The sequence below is a fragment of the Nilaparvata lugens genome, chromosome 9 (assembly GCF_014356525.2).
Source record: "Nilaparvata lugens isolate BPH chromosome 9, ASM1435652v1, whole genome shotgun sequence".
Classification (NCBI taxonomy): domain Eukaryota; kingdom Metazoa; phylum Arthropoda; class Insecta; order Hemiptera; family Delphacidae; genus Nilaparvata; species Nilaparvata lugens.
In genome coordinates, this window is record NC_052512.1 from 5,649,176 (window position 1) to 5,671,216 (window position 22,041).

General features: G+C 34.1%; 1 protein-coding gene across 1 annotated transcript in view; it reads left to right on the top strand.

Moving 5' to 3' along the window:
- The first annotated feature begins 15,970 nt into the window (after nucleotides 1-15,970).
- The window catches only part of LOC111046715, a 225,584-nt gene continuing 219,513 nt past the window's right edge, over nucleotides 15,971-22,041 (top strand). The window contains exon 1 of the mRNA XM_039435443.1: nucleotides 15,971-16,126. Coding sequence (XP_039291377.1) covers nucleotides 16,062-16,126 — 65 coding nt within the window. The 5' untranslated portion in view covers nucleotides 15,971-16,061. The remainder of the gene's footprint in view (nucleotides 16,127-22,041) is intronic.

Sequence of the window (22,041 nt, forward strand, 5' to 3'; positions counted from 1 at the left end):
TTTGCTAGGAGCACTATGAGAGTAAAGATGTAGTCATTATGTTTCGCCCTTTTTGGGCAAGTTTATGAGTTTATATCATTTTTAGTTAATGTAGGAGCTAGTTTTATTTTTATTAAAGTTTAAATTTTCTAGTAGTGCCATGTCCTGAAAAGTTTAATTGTGTTTCTTCATCATGTACGAATAATTGTTTCTTCAAATAACCGCTAAGGTATGTAAAATAAGGTTAAAATATAATTTAAGGAATTTAATTGATTGAAACTTCCATAAGAGTATTGAATTAATTAAGCCTGTTATTTTTCAAGTTAATAATATTGATTGAGAATAATCCTTTTGGTTTTATTAGTGATGGAAGATAATTATAATTTTTTTTTCTAAAGAAGTATAGAAAGTTTTCCGTTACGTTACATTTGAGTTATTGTTTCTGGAAATATATTATCGTAGAGTATTGCTGAAAGTCAGGAAGATAGCCTTTAAATTGGAATGAAATTTTTAAGATTATGTTCATATTGAGTTTATGACATTTTACAATTTTATATTTTTCTGACTGTGTTTTCTCATGGCGTTAAGGCTTTCAACTGAACGCTAATTTATTAAATTATAACAGAACTTTTGAATTATTTGTGAAGAAAGATCCATTAATTCTGATACAAAGAATCAGTAGTTTAAAGATAAAAATCTATATAAAATGAGGATTCAAATAGAATGAGAGAATTTAATTAATTGTAATCAATAGATAACTCCTGTTTTAGCTTTTGATGAATTGTAGGAAGAGTTAGAAATTAATGCTGTAATACATTTATTTACAGCGGTTCATGTGTGTTCCCAAACCAACTTCTTGTACTACCACCCCTTTGGTTCCGCAACTTTATGTAACACCGCTTCAAGACACCCGTTCAGACGACAGGTCTAGGGACGTAAGAGGACGTCGCCGTCAAGCCAAATTCAACCGGTAAAAGCTCACCGCCAAAAACAAGGTACTGTAACCCCGACGATAAAGCAACGTACAGACCAACGAAAGTGCAGTGTAGTGAAACAAAGGTTCATTCGAGAATGTCAATCAAAAGTGGGGATTCAAAATTATTATGAAATGGGTTATATGGGTTACTATCGACGAAACTTGGGTTCAACGGGCTTTTCTTTCTTGAGTAATTTTATGTTGAAGTTAATTATTTGTTATTTGATGACTGATATTGTTTGGTTTTGTGACGTATTGCTATCTAAACGGGGATAGTAATGCCCCCCCGAATCAGATGAAGAATGTCAACAAAGTAACATGAAATTGTTGTTTCTGTTGTCCGATTTTAGTTGCCAATGTTTTTTGAAACTGTTTGTATTTTTCAATTATTTCAAATTGTGATTTTCTATAGTATAAACCTATTAAATCAGGCATGGCAAGATTAATTGAAGTTTTCTTGACTCTAGCCCGTTCACCTGCATGAATTAGGTATAGACTCAGGTATTTTCTAGATGTGTCGGCCTATTTCTAAATTCTAAATTTTATTAAAAATTATCTCCTTTATCATCTTTTGAAAGGTAGAGGCACACAACTGCGCCACTACTGCTGAATGTTTTGCGAAAGGCACAGTGCGTACAGATATACGCGCCGTGAACATGAGCAATTCAGTTTTAATCAGCTGACTATATCTGTATTTTTACAGAAACGGTAAGATACAGATATAAAAAACTTGGCATCAGGTAATTAAAAGTGAATTGCTCATATTCGCGGTGCGTGTATATCTGTACGCACCTTAAAAGAATTGGCCTTGCAAACAGTAGTTTGAGCAGAAATCACGAGATTCATAAGTCGATATGGGAGAAAAAGTTACTGTATGTCCAGGTTTTCATTTCTTGTTAAGTTTTACCACTAATATTAGAATCTATGAGGAAATTGTCCCGAATAAGGTTTATTATTTTAGTGCTTATATAGATCAATTGTTTCCTTAAACATTCAATATTGGTGTGATATGTGACATATCTATTTGCAGTGGGCCTCGAATGATTATTATTTACAATTGAATTTAAAGTGCGAGGAGAAGGGATTCATATTTTATCAAGTATTAAATAACGGTTTTAATATATGAATAACGGAGACCGAGCTTCGCTCTGGAGTACAAAAGCATAACAAATTATTACGAGAGAAGAAATTATAATAACATTCATACAGAAATGTTCTATTTAATCACAGTAAATTGAGATTAATTCACAGAGAAATGCAAAAATTCCCCTCACAAAGGCCCAGTTGCACAAAAGCCGGTTAAATTTTAATCCTGATCAACTTTACGTGAACCAAATCAGAGAAGACCATTTAAAAAAGATGGATCTACTGGAATTAATCAGGATTGAAAATAACCCGGCTTTTTTAAAATTGGCACTAAGTACCTGACGAAATGATTACAAAAGTTCAATAGCTGAGTCATAATTTTGACACAGTCCCACACACATGAACTCGCTCACTCACTTCCATCACCAACCGACGACGAAATAATCATTATCGGATGTTTTTCCAAGGATGAATAATAATTATCCTTTTAATGTCCTTAATCGAGTTTTCTCAGGGATGAGACAAAGTGCAATCGAATCTTTATATTAAACAGGAGTTGCTCGTTTCATAGTATAGGATGATTGTCGTATTGGCATTACCATAAAGTCACCAAAGCCCATCTCGGTAGGGTACAATCAAGGTTTGTTTATAATAATTTCAATGATTAGTTATTGCGCCACAAATAATTCCTCAATATGACAGTTGAAACAACCCCTCCCCCCCAAACAGCTGTGCCATACTGCAGAATCCTATTATATTAAGCAATCAATTCCTGTATACGGTTATATGGTTATCTGGTTATAAGAGTATCTGGTTATCTGGTTATATGGTTATGTATGTCCAACGGATCTCGAAAACGGCTCTAACGATTCTCACAAAATTTGGATCATAGTAGCTTCATAATATAAAAATTAGATTGCACTAGGTCTCTTCCCTGGGAAAACTCCCTGAAGGACATGAAAAGGATAATAATAATTCATCATTGGAAAAAAAGATGATAATTTCATCGTCTGTCGATAACAGAAGATGTGAGTGCCTGTGTGGAAGAGAGACAGAATTATTTTCAGCTGTTCATTTATTTGCAATCAATCAGCTTATTGACGAGAAATATAAATTCACTGGAAATTTTAATCGATTTGATCGAAATAGTCTGATTTGTTGACATGACATGGTATATCATTTTAAATGAGTGTATATCATAGTTTTCAAAGTTAATCATTATTTTACAGTTTCAAGTTGTTAGTGAGTGTTATTTTGTTATTCGATTTGGTTCGTAAACAATCTAAATTAGAACTTTTCTGTTTTCAAATGTTTGGACTGGAAATTTGACCTGAATTCAAGTGTATGGAACATAACCTACTTTTTGGAATATTTATAGTGTATGAATAAAAATTCGGGGAAGAAACAGTTTTGGGCTGTGCCTGTTCGTCCTTCCCCAATCATTTTAAAGAATTTTGTTCAGTTTATCAATGAATAAATAACGGGGGCTCGGTGCCCCGATATTTGATTCAACTAGAGCATGATATACCATTTCTAAAATTTTTCTTATTTAGAATTTTATTAATTTGATAGAATTTGTAAGATAAATATATAATATCAAGTTAAAAATGATTCAATTCACGGTGTCAAAGGTTTGAAAACGTCGAAATTGTGTCAAAAAATCTAAGATAAAACACTACTTGTTTTTGCAGAAAATTGTTTTTCAAATCGTGACGTCATTCATGCACGTGTGTTGCTAAAAAAATAGACCCGGACCTTGAAATAATGAGCTCAGAAATATTCAGAGGCATGAAAGATCGCTGAACGCTGTAAACACGTCTTTGTAACTCGTTGTCGAAATTGAGAAAAACATTGATCACAAATGAAAAATTGATCACTTGAAATATTATTGTAGGCCTATTCTAGAAAACCACTAATGTAGGTTAAACAATTTTCAAGACAGCAAAGATGCAAATTTTAATTCTAAACCATGAAAAATATAATGGAAAATATGGTGTGGCGCACTCACACTACTTTCCTTGCCATTATGAAAATTGATCACCTAACGCTAGTGTCCTCGCGTATCTCAAGTCTACTATTCGAAGATCTGAGCCAGCTGGTGACAGACTAATAACGCTGGAGACACACGAGGTCTGCTATCTCTTCATAGTGAATGATTCAATGAAATCAACAGTTGCCAACAGTTTGCAATTGAATAATCTTATTTTCTCGAACTTCGAGCTTATTTTCAGTTTTAGGTGAAAATGTTACTGAACATTAATTGTAGAGATTTTCATGCTCAATCTTTTCCACTTGAAATTTTTTGTTTAAATTTTATCTGAAGCCTGATAATTGGGAATCTAAAATCAATCTTTGCATAGATGGGGCGCAGCTCCTGAATTTTTTACAGATATGTGACTTGTGGCAGTTAATGGAGCTTATCGATGACTATTTTAGTTATGTATTTGATCAAAATCGTTGGAGCCGTTTTTGAGAAAATCGCGAAAAACCCTGTCTTTGACAACATTTTCGCCATTTTAGCCGCCATCTTGAATTGTATTTGATCGAAATTGTTCGTGTCGGATCCTTATAGTGTGAGGACCTTAAGTTCCAGATTTTAAGTCATTCCGTAAATCGGGAGATGAGATATCGTGTACACAAATAATAATAATTAATTCATTATCATTTCAATAATTGCAGTATCTCAGTAATTTCCATCTGTAGAAAATATTATTGTACTCTGGGAAACCTCTAATGTGGGTAAAATAAGTTTCAAAACAGCATGATTTGAATTTGAATTCGAAAACATGTTCGTATATTGAAATAAAAAATGTTTTCTCCCTCATTGAGACCAATCTAAGTTTCATCGAGAATAATTTTCTCAATAAAATATGTGTTGGAAAATACTAGTAGTTCTGTGAACAGTAGACTTCGCGCAGTTATAAATCACAGCCTCCTCTTATACTGTCAATCAGAGTAAATGTTGCCCTGTCCTGTCGTGTCGGCGAGATATCAGTGTATAAACGACTAATGGCTGTTTGGGTTGTTGTATCGACAATTCTAATAATTTGATGTAAACAGCTATGCTACTATCATCAAAAGCTTACCAAGTTGAAAGCATAGAAAAGTCGGGAGAAAATACTATGCTACTCCAAGTTATAAATTGCATGCCTCACTGCATGCAATTAATATTCGACACAACAGTTGTTTTCTCACCAAGTCACAGTGAGATATTGAATCGCATGCGTCATTGCAAGCAATTTATAATCCACTCGACAGCTGATTTATGATGAATAATATTCTATAGTCAAATTTTTACGGTAATATTGGCGTTAGAAGGAGACTCCTTTTTCTTTTTTATTATCCTTGAAATGCACATTTTCCAAAACTTTGTATATACGTCGACGCGCAATTAAAAAGGAACATACCTATCAAATTTCATGAAAATCTATTACCGCGTTTCGCTGTAAATGCGCAACATATGAACATTCAAACATTTAAACATCAAGAAAAATGCCAAACCAACTCGAATCATAGACCTCACTTTGATGTTCGATCAATGATTCAGTTGATTCAATGATTCACAATTCACAGTTGAATAATAATTCACTCTTAAAACCTGTTATTTGTCTCCTCCAAGATCAAAAACTCAGTTATGTCACAGTAATAAAGTCAGTTCAAGCTTGAATGTGTATCCTATATGATAATTTATCCAGTTCCGTGATAATCTTTCCATCTGATAAAACTATTTCTCAACTATTTTAAAATTATTTTTTTTCAATCAAGAATATTATAATTTCTTCAGCATTATTTAGTTCATTTAATCATTTTTTATTCTATCTTCAATCATTCATCAAATCTGTTTTTCAAAAATATGAGAATATTGTTACTGATCATAAAAAAATATATTGAAACCCTACTGTATAGGAATAGACACGGCCAGACATCTGTGTAATGCATGCAATGACAATCCACTTGACAGCTGATCGATTATGAATAATCCTATTAGTCTGATAAATCCTATCTTCAAAGTAGATGATATATATAGTGATATCTGAGTATGAAGCAATATCCCTTTTCTTTTCATATTATCCTTGAAATGCAAAATTTCGAAAAATCTTGTGTATAAATGGGCATACATCGACGCGCAGTTGAAAAAGGAATATTCCTGCCAAATCTCATCGAATTCCATCAACGCGTTTGGCCGTAATCGCGTTATATACAGACAGACAAAAGAAAATTCGAGTTAAAACATAGACCTCACTACGTTCGGTCAAAAAACTATTTCGTGAAAAGAAATGAATAATTTTGCTGTATTTGAAGACTTTTTTGGAGACTTCGAGAAAATTGAAATAAATACTATTACAACTTTATTTCTCTCCCCTTGTAAGAAGAGTGAAAATTGAATATCAGGTGCTATAAAATGTTCTAATTTTTAGAACTTTTCAAAATGTGACGTTTTCAGAACTCTGCTATAAAATTTTTTAGTTTCCATACATTGCAAAATTGTAAATTGTTGCATATATGCAAATTGTTTAAACATTATAATATTTTGTGAGAAGAAATTGATAATTTCGCAGTTTTTGAAGACTTTTTTGAAGACTTCGTGAGAAATTGAAATAAATACAACTTCAACTTTATTCTTTTTCCCTTATAAGAGGTAAAAATAAATCTCAGGTGCTAAAGGGTGGAATGACCTCCCTTCATCTATAAAATGTTCTAGTTTTCATACAAATGCAGATGACCTTTAAATTAATTCTAACCCTTAACTGGTATGGTCGGGTCAAATCTGACCCAGCCGACTACACTTTCTTATCTTTTGCAGGAATAATCCTGTCGATCGCCCTCCCCCCCTTGTATTCTCCTACTTCTGCCACCACTACAAATTGCCAGTATGCTCTAACTGCTCATGCGTGTAGTTTGTGATTTATTAGCGTTTTGGGTCAGTTTTGACCCAGCCATACCGTGAGTAGTGAATTCGGTTTTTCAATTTCTGGGTCACGTTTGACCCAACCATACTTTCAATAGTTATTCTTACAGATAATTACATAAAGGCCAACTAAATTCAATCACCGTAATTACCATAATATATTACTTATTACTTAATCAATTACTTACTTACTTATATATCACATAATGATATAATTACCTCATAATCACCATATATTGGGATTTTGTTGCATTGGTTCCATCAAATGATGTAATTTTATACCAATTAAATTTGATTGGCTTTAGTGTAATTGGCTTTTTGTGAAATTATTATTATTATTATTATTATTATTGATAATATTATTACTTCTTTCATGAAGGTAAATGATTTTTGGGCCTTAATACAATTCTACAGAAAGATAAGTTCAGAAACAAAAATAATCGTTGGCTGGGTCACATTTGACCCAGCCATACCATTAAAGGGGATCCAATCTGTGAATGTATAAATTCAATTATCTATAAAAAATGGGTAAAGGATTTTTATAAAAAATAATGTAACACAAAAAGAGAACATCAGGGATATTATATTCAATAAAAAAACTGGGATTTACACAAGTAGAGAGAACATTTCCATACAAAATGTAAGATTTTTTGAAAATTTTCAGTACATAACTTTTACCTATGTCAGTTTTTTTGTGAACTGATAAAAACTATGTTATTACAGGTTTTTTTGGAGATGGACTCATACTCTATGACATAAAATCACAGAAGAGACTTTTGTTCAACAGGATGTATTTTTTTCATTTTTTCAAAAATAGTATTGCACATTCTTGACATGCTTCAGATTTTTTCAACATAAATATTTTTTAAACTGTAATTTCATATTGTAAATGGTCTTGGAACAACAAGTAGACTATGTTCTTATTTGATTTTAAATATAAAGACTTAATTATACATCTAAGAGTATTTTTTTATTTTTTTAAATTTGGGGTCATTTTTGACCCAACCATACCTTGAGTGTGAGCCCAAAGACACCATACCAGTTGAGGGTTCTAATCTTAAACCTGTAAAAACCTTTTCTCAGCCGTGCATTCACTAAGAAAATCAAAAGATTTCCTTCCCAAAAGTGGACAATTATTACTGATCAAAACTCTGTTTTTTGCACATTCTACGTACTACAACTCTGTCCTCATTCACATGCGAGTTCCACTTTGAACTAATGAATGAACTATAGAATGAACAGTTAATATTACATCAATAAACCTGTATCTGCTACCGTCTATAGAAGGCATTGACAAGACAGAGGATCAGCAACGTTTTTCTCCTATCTTTCTTCACTGTCATTATAACGTGGACCTCACTATAGTTTGTGGAAATTTTGATGATGATGATGATGATGATGATGATGATGATGATGAAGAAGAAGAAGAAGAAGAAGAAGAAGAAGAAGAAGAAGAAGAAGAAGAAGAAGAAGAAGAAGAAGAAGAAGAAGAAGAAGAAGAAGAAGAAGAAGAAGAAGAAGATGGAGAAGGGGGAGAAGAATGAGAAGGGGGAGAAGAGGGTGAAGGAGAAGAAGAAGGATAAGGAGAAGAAGAAGAAGAAGAAGAGAACAGGATGAGAAGGATTGACCAGGAGAAAAAGAACATGAGAAAGAAAAACATGTTTATTTCACATATTGACGAAATTTGTTGCGCAGTTCTGCTTCAAAAATAATTCAAAATTGGGCAAACTGAATTTAGTGTGTCACAAAATGATGGAGAAACGTGCTTATCTAGAATTTGGTTTGTTTTTTGAAAGCTGAGAAAAATAAGAGTGATGACGTCAGTAGGCTAAAATCGTCGACTTATTTGCGCGTTTCGATCCGACTTGAATAACAACTCCATCTTTTTTCAGGTCAAAATTTGCATTTTAAGTCTTGCAGATGTTAAAAACGGTCGAAAGCACGTTCATATTCTAAAATTGGATATCTTATACGATCATGATAATTGAGAATCCATTCCTTAAGTGCCGGTTGCACAACACCCGGTTAAAATTTAATCGTGATTAATTCCACGAGAACCAATCAGAGATGCCTTTTTTCGAAAAGAACTTTTCCGTTTGATTCTAATCAAGATTTGAATTTAACCTTCTTTTGTGCAACTGGACCTAGGAATATCAATTATTACCAGTACTTCAGTGAACAGTAGACCTCGCGCAGTTATAAACCACAGTCTCCTCTGTCCATACTGTCCATCACAGTAAATTCTGTATGTATTGTCGGCGAGATAACGGTGTGAAAACGGCTAATGGCTGTTGAGGTTGTTGTATCAAAAATGATAACATCAAAAGCTAATCTCCTTCAAGACATACTGGCAACAGGTCAGCCCGAGTTGAAAGCAGAGAAAGGTCGAGAGAAAATACTATGTTACTTTCAGTTATTAATTGCAGGCGTCATTTGACCGAGCGAAGTGAGGTCTAAAGCCGGCTCCAGACATGCATCATTCGGCAAACACCGAGCAGCGACTCGCCGAATCGCTAGTAGTGTGGATGGATGTTTGTCTATTCAGCAAGCAGCGAAAATTCGTGCTCGTTGTTTCAGCCGGCTCCAGACATGCGGCATTCGGCGAATACCTTGCATACTCGCCGAATAACGAGTAGTGTGGATGGATGTTTGGTATTCGGCAAGCAGTGAATATTCGTGCTCGTTGTTTTCCCGGTCGGTGTGGGACTTTTGAACACATCAAAGGGGACGAATGTTCACGTGAAATGTACATACCATATGTTAATATAGAACTATAATCTGGAGATACTAGCTCTCCGAAACAGATGGTTGAAATTGGTAACTAAATTAATACCCAGTCCAATTTTGTAAGGTTGGCATTAAGTTGAGGAAGGTTTCGAAACAAGATTTGAGTTCTGTCACTTTATTATAATGGGCGTACAAGGAAAATGCACCAGGTGCAATTTTACCAATTTTTGATTTTTCTTTATTTTTTTAATGAGTTCTATAAACTATGAATTTTATATCATATCAAATCAAATAATAAATTATCAAACAAATGAAGAATATTTCATTTCTTGCAGTATGATATTATTTTGTGAAAAATCACTATAAGGAAATTATGATTGATGTTAGAAATTCGAAATTAATTTCCTGAGAAATTTACTTTTATGGACTTAGTGGATTTTCCTTGTATGACCACGTAAAAATGTTAGTACCAAGTTGAAGAACTTATCTTTATCTATATTATAATAGAGAAAAAACTGCTTTATACACGTACGGGATAGGAAAATTATGTTTTATACACCATCACGCCTAAACTACTGGACTGAAATTAACTTGAATTTGTGCATATAATTAACCGAAGATGGTTTTAGGCCCACTCCAAACTCTAGATTCTACTCGCTCAAGTTTTTAATTAGTCAACTTTTATAATAGACCCTTGCTGAGCACGAGTTACCTGCTAGTTAATGAATAATTCAAATCTTGATTAAAACTAGGTAATAACCAGTCTCGTCCAGGTTACTGAATTATTCAAATGTTTTGAAAATTTCTACAAATTTTTTTTTCAATCAATTGAATTGAAAATTCTATGACTTTGATGTCCTATACAGTTAGTTTGGTTTATTTATAAAAGCAGGATAAGCAAGAAGAACATATTCAATATCAAGATCCATGTTTATTTATTTGGTTAGCACAAACAATATAATGATCGAAAAAGAAAAAACAGGCTATTGCCTAAAACTTTTCCAATTTCCTAGTTCAGTTTCAAATTGTCCAAATATTATACATAGGTTATGTCCATTTCAATCCCTACACCGAATCACAGTCTGAGAATATAGATTAGAATAAAACAAAGAATTTCAAATTTGGATAGATTGATAGTAACTTTCATAAAAACATAAAACAAACTTTAAATTCACAAAATAAAGAATGAAATCACTGAAATTTGGAGCTCGAAAATATCACGTTCACCTTAGCTACATTCTACATGACAGCTGTTTCATGTTGAAGGTAGATGACATTCAGTTGACGAGTATTTGCTATTCCCAAAACGGGCAAGTGATCGGCAAACCACGCATATGTGTAGATGTGTGCTCGTTAATCGGCAAATATCAAGACGAATAGTTCGCCGAACGCCGAACATTCGCTGCTTGCCGATTGACACATGTCTGGAGCCGGCTTAAGTTTCGAGTCGATGGTTTTGTATTTGATTCTCTTTGTTTATATGTTTTATTCATGTTCCGCATTTACGGCGAAACGCGGATTCTTATGAAATTTGCACATGATATAAAAATTTGATTGCACATGGTCTCATTCCTGGGAAAACTCGCTGAAGAACATGAAAAGGTTTATAATATTATTCATCGTTGGAGAAACAGCTGAGACTTTCGTCGTCTGTCGGTAAGGGAAGATGCGTGTACGTGTGTGGTAGTGAGACAGAATTATGTTCAGCTGTTGAACGATTGCAATAAATCAGCTTATGCACGAGAAATATTATCTAAAGATTTTATTCGACTTGATCAAAATTTATGATTTGTTGACACGACCAACGATATGATTTTATTCAAGATCCAATATCGGGGACCGAGCTTCACTCTGGAGTACAAAAGCATAAAAAATGTATTACTAATGAAGAAATTATAATAACATTCATACAGAAATGCTCTATCTAATCACAGTAAATTGAGATTAAATCCCAGAGGAATGCGAAAATTACCCTCACAAAGGCCCAGTTGCACAAAAGCCGGTTGAATTTTAATCCTGATTAACCTTATGTGAACCAAATCAGAGAAGACCATTTCAAGAAGATGGATCTACTGGATTTAATCAGGATTAAAAATAACCCGGCTCTTTTGCAACCGGCACTAAGTACCTGACGGAATGATTACAAATAGCCCAGTCAATAAAGGTTTTTTCGATCCGAAAATTAAATAAAAGCTGAATCTTTCACCATCGATAGAACCCTCCCAGAGGGTCATTATCCAAAAGTCCCAAGAAATCCCCTTGGAGCTTTCCCCCCTAGCCATCCTCAAAGTTGAAAAATGCAGGTAATCACGGAAAATATTATCTCTGTACCCATTGATCGGAAACAGTTCTATCATATGCCATTCGATTTGTCACATTATGGACTACAATATTAGTTATATTCATTTTTCCAATAAAATTCACAGTTTTCTTGATAAAATAATATATATGTGAAAATTTAGGGGGCTTGCGATTTGATTTTTTTTTTGTTTTCTTTGATTAACCTCAAAGCAAGTAGTTTTAAAGAAAAATGAGCCGAATAATTAATGTAGCCACTATCATTGCAAATCCATTGATGTATATTGTTATGTATTTGAGATTCGATTTGATGCCGTGGAAGGGGAAACAGTCGACGCGGAACGGCGCGGCTGACTCTCTTAGCCATAGTAAACAGCAAACTGGAAATCAATTATATCTGTAACCATTGATCGGAAAAAAATCTATCATATGTCATTCGATTCGTTAAATTGAGGACTACAATATTAGTCGTATTCATTTTCTCAATAAATCGAACAGTTTCCTTGATAAAATAATATAATATGAAAATTTGGGGGTTTTTCGATTTGATTTTTTTTGTTTTCTCCGATTAACTTAGAAGCAAGTAATCTTAAAGAACAATGTGACGAATAATTATTGTAGCCACATTCATTGCGAATCCATTGATGTATATAGTTATGTATTTGCGATTCAAGTTGACGCTGTGGAAGGGGAAACAGCCGACGCGGCTGACTCCCATCACCATAGTAAACAGAATAATACTGCTGTCTATATTGCATCATCATGTTTATGAATGAAAGCGAGACTGTGATAGAAGATTAGTCAAACTGAAATATAAACATTATATACAATGAACATTTCTGATCAACTATGATTACAAATGATAGTATCAAGCCGAAATGAATTGAGCATTTAAATTTCAAAGTTACTATCCACTGTTCAAATCTCACTGTGATTTCCTTTCACTCCCAAATGGATTGAATTGCCTCACTCTTCAACGTAACAATCATTGTAAAAAAAACCAGTGGAATGTGAACGTCATCCAAATAGCATTTGAATTTCAATTTTCAGATCATGAAATTCATAAAAAACTAATTCTTGAGAGAATAGTGATGAATTGCAAACAGTGCAAGTAACATTGATACAAAGCGATACAATGAAGATCATGAAATTCATAAAAAACTAATTCTTGAGAGAATAGTGAAGAATTGCAAACAGTGCAAGTAACATTGATACAAAGCGATACAATGAAAATCAACATCGATTAATTTGATACTGGACTTATCAAATTTATATTATTTATAAAGCTTATAGAATGTAAATCAACATTTTAAATTTTCTCTACTGGAGCAAAACATCGATAGAAAATAAAGGAGAGCCCATCATAAGCACAATATACTTGTGTACTAGAATCAACTTGAACTAACTCTTCACTTCAACCCTTCAATGATCACAATGAACTAGAATGGTATGAAAACAATGAAATTGATAATCAGGTACCATTTTAAAAAAGCTTCACCAACTGAATCTGTGAATGCTGAGTCATGAGAAATCATGTTCAATAGATCTAATTTGAATGCTTCAAATAGAACATGATCTATTCTTTTGGTGCTCTAATCAAAATCAATTTCTCAAATAGAGAATCATAGAAAGTTCCAACTCAACAAGCCCAATGTATAATTTTTTTTATGCCTCAGCCGTCATATATATTTTGCTCAACTGAAGGTATATTATCAACCTGGCTTGGAGAATATTAACTGTAGAAAACAGCAAACACTGCACGCTATGATTTTTCAGAAAATTGCCACTGTTAACACTATTGTAATCTATGATTTATCTCAGTTTTTGACATTCATAACTTATGATAAATTTTAGCATAGAATTATGATAATACACACATATTTTGAATATGTATTATATTATGTAATAGTATGAATATTTTATCGGTTGCAAACAATATCTTTGTCTGTCATAGAATGCATGATTTAGCACATATATATATAACAACAAAATGATTTTAGAGAATTAAAATGTGAATAATTAGTTTCATCACTCATGTCAAAGCAATAGACAAAATTGATTGTTTCGAGCGGCATAGTGTGAATAAGATGCAGCTCAGAAAGCAGTAGGCCTACTACTGTATTTTACTGTTTACTATGGTGAAGAGAGTCAGCCACGCCGTACCGTGTCGACTGTTTCCCCGTCCACAGCGTCAAATTGAATCGCAAATAAATAACAATATACATCAATGGATTCGCAATGAATGTGGCTACATTACTTATTTGTCTAATGTTCTTCAGATTATTTGCTTCGAAGTTAATCGGAGAAAACAAAAATCAAATCGAAAAACCCCTAAATTGTTACATATATAATATATATAATAATATTATTATTTTATCAAGGAAACTGTTCGATTTATTGAGAAAATGAATACGACTAATATTTTAGTCCATAATGTAACGATTCGAATGACATATGATAGATTTTTTCCGATTAATGGTTACAGAGATAATTGATTTCCAGTTTCCAGTTTGCAGAGAGTCAGCCGCGCAGTTCCGCGTCGACTGTTTCCCCTTCCACGGCGTCAAATCGAATCGCAAATACATAACAATAAACATCAATGGATTTGCAATGAGAGTGGCTATATTAATTATTCTGCTCATTTTTCTTTAAAACTACTTGCTTTGAGGTTAATCAAAGAAAACAAAAAACAAAATCAAATCGCAAGCCCCCTAAATTTTCACATATATATTATTTTATCAAGAAAACTGTAAGTTTTATTGAAAAAATGAATATAACTAATATTGTAGTCCATAATGTAACAAATCGAATGACATAATATAATAGAACTGTTTCCGATCAATGGTTACAGAGAAAATTGATTTCCCGTGTTTACCTGCATTTTTCATGTTTTAGGTGGCTGGGGCGGAAAGCTCCAAGGGGATTTCTTGGGACTTTCGGGAGAATGACCCTCTGGGAGGGTTCTATCGATGGTGGGAAATTCAGCTTTTATTTAATTTTCGGATCGAATTTGCTTTTTTGGACCTTCATTGACTAGGCTAAAAAGTTCAACAGCTGAATCATAATTTTGACACAGTCCCACACACATGAACTCGCTCACTCACTTCCATCACCAACAGACGACGAAATAATTATTATCAGCTGTTTTTCAAGGATGAGTGATAATTATCCTTTCAATGTCCTTCAGCAAGTTTTCCCAGGGATGAGACCAAGTGCAATTGATTTTTTTATTATAAACCTACTATGTTCTGAAATTCGTGAGAATCGTTAGAGTCGTTTTCGAGATCCGGTGCAATACAAACATATAAACATCTAAACATCCAAACATCTTAACATCTAAAAATCTAAAAATCCAAAAATCTTAACATATAGACAGAAACTGCTTGTTTAATAGTATAGTATAATCCTAGAAGCTTAGGATCAAAAACAGAAATCCGTCAGTACAGACATTCTCCACTACAAGCATTTTTCTATCTGATTGTTGTACTGCACATAATAAAGTAAATAATTATTTTTCTTATCAATTTATTACCGCCTCAGAAGTCATATGAGCTACTTTCCTCCATGATATCATGTGTTAAATAGCTTAAATTACAAGTTTTAAAACACAGATGTCCGTTTTTGAAGCAAAAACACTAGATTATTTTTTGATTAAATAATATTGTAGCCAACAAAGAAGATCATTTTCTGAATTAAAGTATATCAAAATTTACAAAGTTAATCATTATTTTACAGTTTTAAATGATTAGTGAATGCTATTTTGTTATTCAATTTTTCGTAAACAATCTAAATTCGAACTTTTATTTTTTTCAAATGTTTGGCTGAGAAATTGGACCTGAATTCAAGTGTGTATAGAACACAAAGAACTTAGAAGATGAACATGTTCGTCATCAGATCATAGTTACTGTTTTCGACTGTGTTGTACGTCATGCAAATAGAGCGGCAAGTCGATGAATAGAAAACACATAATTAATGGGCGTATAAGAGGAGCTGAATCGGAATAGGAGTTCAGTAGAGCAGCAGCGGTGGTCGGTTGGAGGTGATAGTGCTCACCGAGACAGTGCTCACGTTCTGATTGGCCCTACTATGATGACGTCACTTGGCGGGGGGGGACGGCTGCTAGGCCTTCTGCTCACTCTCACTGCGCATGGGTAAGTGGCTGCCATTCTCCTTGTTGCTGTTGTTGTTGTTGTTGTTGTTGTTGTTGTTGTGCTAATCATTTTGTCAGGAATGCTCATAGGTGGGGGGAATTACTTTTTCTTCTTCTTCTATCACCTTCTTCTTTCAAGTCTACACCTTCTGTCCTGTTCTCTCCTTCTTCTTCTTCTTTTCTTCTTCTTCTTCTTCTTCTTCTTCTTCTTCTACTTCTACTTCTTTTTCTTCTTCTTTTTCTTCTTGTTCTTCTTCTACTTCTACTTCTTCTTTTTCTTCTTCTCCTTCTTCTTCTTCTTCTTCTTCTTCTCCTTCTTCTTCTTCTTCTTCTTCTTCTTCTCTTCTTCTTCTTCTCTCTTCTTCTTCTTCTTCTCTTCTTCTCTTCTTCTTCTTCTTCTTTTCTTCTTCTTCTTCTTCTTCTTTTCTTCTTCTTCTTCTTATTCTTCTTCTCTTCTTCTTCTTCTTCTTCTTCTTCTTCTTCTTCTTCTTCTTCTTCTTCTTCTTCTTCTTCTTCTTCTTCTTCTTCAACTTTATTATTCTTCCCTTCTTCTTTTTTTCTCCCGGTTCTTCCACTTCTTATTCTTCTTCTCCTTCTACTACTTCTTCTTCTTCTATCACCTTCTTCTTTCAAGTCATCACCTTCTTCTTTCAAGTCTACACCTTCTGTCCTGTTCTCTCCTTCTTCTTCGGGGTTTTCTTCTTGTTCTTCTTCTACTTCTACTTCTTTTTCTTCTTCTTTTCTTCTTCTTCTTCTCTCTTCTTCTTCTTCTTCTTCTACTTATTCTTCTTCTCTTCTTCTTCTTCTTCAACTTTATTATTCTTCCCTTCTTCTTTTTTTCTCCCGGTTCTTCCACTTCTTCTTATTCTTCTTCTCCTTCTACTACTTCTTCTTCTTCTATCACCTTCTTCTTTCAAGTCTTCACCTTCTTCTTTCAAGTCTACACCTTCTGTCCTGTTCTCTCCTTCTTCTTCTTCTTTTCTTCTTCTTCTTCTTCTTCTCTTCTTCTTCTTCTCTTCTTCTTCTTCTTCTTCTTCTTCTTCTTCTTCTTCTACTTATTCTTCTTCTTCTTCTTCTTCTTCTTCAACTTTATTATTCTTCCCTTCTTCTTTTTTTCTCCCGGTTCTTCCACTTCTTATTCTTCTTCTCCTTCTACTACTTCTTCTTCTTCTATCACCTTCTTCTTTCAAGTCTTCCCCTTCTTCTCTCAAGTCTACACCTTCTGTCCTGTTCTCTCCTTCTCCTTCGGGTTTTTCTTCTTGTTCTTCTTCTACTCCTTTTTCTTCTATTTCTCCTTATTCTTCTTCTTCTTCTTCTTCTTCTGTCTACGGGAAACAGCAACTTGCGCCCAGCGGTCATAATGTGTTTGGCCACTCACAGATTGAACGTAACAAAGTGAACGTGCGTGACGTCATCACGAGTGATGCCATTTCGCTCTCACTAGCAGCCGACATTACGTTCCCCGACTGAAGGAGCGAAATTCAAATTCACTACAGTATCCTAAGGAAGCTTCAAGCAAAACACTACTGTATTATGACAACATATTAGTCTACTCAATGAGATACATATTTCTATGAATGAATAAACTCTGTCAAATTCGTTCTATAGCAAACACATAGTCTCAATCATCCATTTTAATGTTTAGAATTTTCATTTCTGAATTTTGCTCTCATGACAAAGACAATGTGGGTGATAGATAAAGATATTATTTTTAGAATAAAACCTTCAAAAACTAATAACTTTGTCCTCTTCTTCTTTTTCTTCTTCTTCTTCTTCTTCTCCTTCTCCTTCTCCCTCCTCCTCTTCTTCTTCCTATTTTTCTCTTCTTCACCTTCTTCCTCTTCTTCTTCTTCTTCTTCATCATCTTCTTCTTCTTCTTCTTCATCTCTTCTTCTTCTTCTTCTTCTTATTCTTCTTCTTTTTCATCTCCATTTTTATTTTTCTTCTTTTTTTCCCTTCAGGTTATTCTATTTCTTATTCTTCTTCTTCTTCATCTTCATTTTTATTTCCCTTCTCCTTCTTCTTTTTTCTCTTCAGGTTCTTCTACTTCTTATTTTTCTTCTTCTTCTTCTTTTTCTTCTTCTTCTCCCTCTCTGAACCCCCGTCACTCAGCGTAGCAAACATATCAACACTGTTATCAACACATTTTCTCACTCGTGGTGACAGCCTGAAAGAGTCAATATGTGCTCATTATCGAAAAATTGATGGGAACCCGGTCGTTAACCTTTTCAACATACTGTCAGAGCTGGAATTTCGATGTATTCTTGATTTCAAAATTCATCATCAAGTTCAGATAAATCAATGGAACACTTTTTGAGTCTAATAGGAATTGGATATAAAATTATTATGCTTTACGACGCCCTATGATTCTGAGAGAAGTGATATTTGAAAAAAAAATTTTCACGATGTTTCCAATTTATCATAAAATTAAAATTTCCTTTCAACCCTGGATCTTTTCTAGCACTACTAGGATATCGGGGATGATATTCTACATCCAATTTTGACTTTGAATTGGAATTTTGAGAAAGTTGCAATTTTACACGAATTGGCAACCCTGTAATTTATTCGGATGGAGGGCCAAGTCTCAACTTATTCTACACAAACTGTAATACTGTCCATCAGAGTGAATTCTGTCCTGTCCTGACGTGTCGGCGAGATATCGGTGTGTAAACAACTAATGGCTGTTTGGGTTGTTGTATCGACAATAATTTCCAATATTAATTATAATTATTAGCATTACAATGCTAATAATTTGTTGTAAACAACTATGCCACTATCATCAAAAGCTTACCGAGTTGAAAGCAGAGAAAATTCGGGAGAAAATAATAAGCTACTTCGAGTTATCAATATTGCATGTCTCATTGCTTGCAATAAATAGTACACACGACTAATGTCAATCTTTGATACAATTTTATGATAGAACTAAATTCGTAGTGTTGTATTGGTTGGAATGAATCTGTTCATTTAAACTATACTGGGAATTGTCCTTAATTACTCTTGTTATTTCAAAAGCCTCTAGAATATTCAAAGATCTGCCTTTGTTATTAACATGCAGAAACTCAACATTCTTCTCAACTGTGAACTTGTGATTATTCCCAGAATAGTTTAAATGACCAGATTCATTTCAACCAATACAACACTACGAATTTAATTTTATCATAAAATTGTAAACATACATTGGTCAATAGTTTTTCAATTTACATATTTGTTTTATTATCTTTCACACTTTTTTCTTGGTTCTTATTTTGTACTGAAAGTAAATTTTGTTATCATGACAATTCTGTTGCTTAAGCCACCATTTTGTCACACCGTTGAGTGGGAGGAGATGTCTAGCTGGGCCAATGGCAGGCGTTCATGCCCTTGACCAATAGCATTACTCGCCTACTAGTATAAATTCTGCTGCTCTTGTATTTAGTTTTAGATTATCAGAGATTGACAATGGTGTCATAACCGAAACCGGTCTTTCTACGTATCAATAAATCTGTGGTTTTTGACAATTTCTTAGTCTTTTTCATTCAAAAAACAATAAGCTTCGGTTGACGTGTGGGGTTCATTGAACCTTTGGATCCTTGAATCCGTCCCTTCAAAAACAATAAGCAATAGATATAGAATAGAAAAACAATAGCATTAATAGATATCCCATGTTATAGGGCGTTTTTGTCGCAAGTTTTACTGTTATCCCAAGTCGATAGTTCACGTAGTTCTTTTCCGTGAAGCTTTATGACGCTGGTAGTCTCTCATATTATGCCGTTCAAACACTCTTACCTGATCAAAACAGTAAATATCGACAGTAATCGGCTAGAGATAACAGTAAAAGTTGCGATATAAACGCTCTATACCATGGGATATCTATTAATGCTATTTTTTCTCTAAGACACTAGTAACAATGTGTCTCTTAAAATGTCAATTTCAGCCCCAACCCCCGCTTGGAATTTGAGTTATTGGTTGATTTTTGCTAAGCTTTAGAGGGCTGTTATGAAGGCCAGGAGTGAAATACGACTTTCACAGCCAAATTGGCTGTATAATGAAAATATGGATACAATTCACTCTCTCACCATCGATAGTTCGATACCATAGTTTAAAAACATAATGGTTTTGAAAAATCTATAATAAAACAGTTCGTGGGATAATAATATAGTTGACCGAGCGAAGTGAGGTCTAAGATACAAGTCGACGGTTTGGAATTTATCTTTATGTTTAAATGTTTATATCTTGCGCATTTACGGTGAAACGCGGTAATAGATTTTCATGAAGTTTGACAGGTATGTTCTTTTTTTAATTTCGCGTCTAATATAAAAGGAAAAGGAGCCTCCTTCATACGCCAATATTAGAGTAAAAATCAGACTATAGAATAATTCATCATAAATCAGCTGTCGAGTTGATTATAAATTGCATGCCATGACGCATGCAATTCAAAATCTCAATGTAACTTGGTAAAAAATCATTTGCTGTGTAGACTATAAATTGCATGCAACGTCTATGCACTATCAAATGAACTATTGATTGCTTGCAGTAACGCATGCTATTAATAACTAGTAGTTCTGTGAACAGTAGACCTCACGCAGTTATAAACCGCAGCCTCTTCTGTACTGTCCATCAGAATAAATCCTGTCTGTATGTCGTGTCGGCGAGATATCGGTGTGAAAACGGCTAATGGCTGTTGGGGTTGGTGTATCAAATAGAATAAAAAACAATCATAGCTGAACGACGCCCAAAGCATATTATGCACATCCACACTTATACACCAACTATTCATTTGATCAAATCATGCTTATACAAGATGTAATCATCATATAACGCTGTCCGGAGATAAGCGCGAGAAAACCAGACGACATCTAGGCGCCCAGACAAGTTGTTATAAGTTCTTTGCATCCTATTAATAGTGCATACAAATTGCATTCAATGAGGCATACAATTTACAGTCTACACAGCTGCTGATTTTTCACCAAGATACATTGAGATATTAAATTGCATGCGTCATGGCATACAATTCATAATCAACTCGACAGCTGATTTATGATGAATAATTCCATAGTCTGATTATCACTCTAATATTGAAGTATGAAGGAGGCTCCTTCTTCCATTTTTATTATCCTTGAAATGCAAAATTTCCAAAAACCTTGTATATACATCGACGCGCAATTTAAAAATCTGATGTGGCACACTCACACAACTTTCCTTGCCGTTATGAGAACTGATCACCTGACGCTAGTGTTCCCGCTCATCTCAAGTCTACTATTCGAAGATTTGAGCCAGCTGGTGACAGGCAATAACGCTGGAGACACACGAGGTCTACTATCTCTTCATAGTGAAGCATTTAATAGAATCAACAGTTGCCAACAGTTTGCAATTGGATAATCACATTTTCTCGAATTTCGAGCTTATTTTGATTTTAGGTGAAAATGTTACTGAACATTAATTGTAAGATTCTCATGCTCAATCTTTTCCACTCAAATTTTTTTGTTCAAATTGTATCTCAAGCCTGATAATTGAGAATCTAAAATCAAACTTTGCATAGATGGGGCGGAGCTCCTGAATTTTTACAGATATGGGACTAGTGACAGTTGATAGAACTTATCGATGAATAGTCCAGGAATGAATTTGATCAAAATTGTTGGAGCCGTTTTCGAGAAAATCGCGAAAACCCCTGTTTTTGACAACATTTACGCCATTTTAGCCACCATCTTGAATCGCATTTGATTGAAATTATTCGTGTCGGATCCTTATATTGTAAGGACCTCACGTTCCAAATTCCAAGTCATGCCGTTAATTGGGAGATGAGATATCGTGTACACAGACGCACATACACTCATACACACACACACACACACACACACACACACACACACACACACACACACACCACACACACACACACAACACACACACACATGCAGACCAAAACCACGTTTTTGG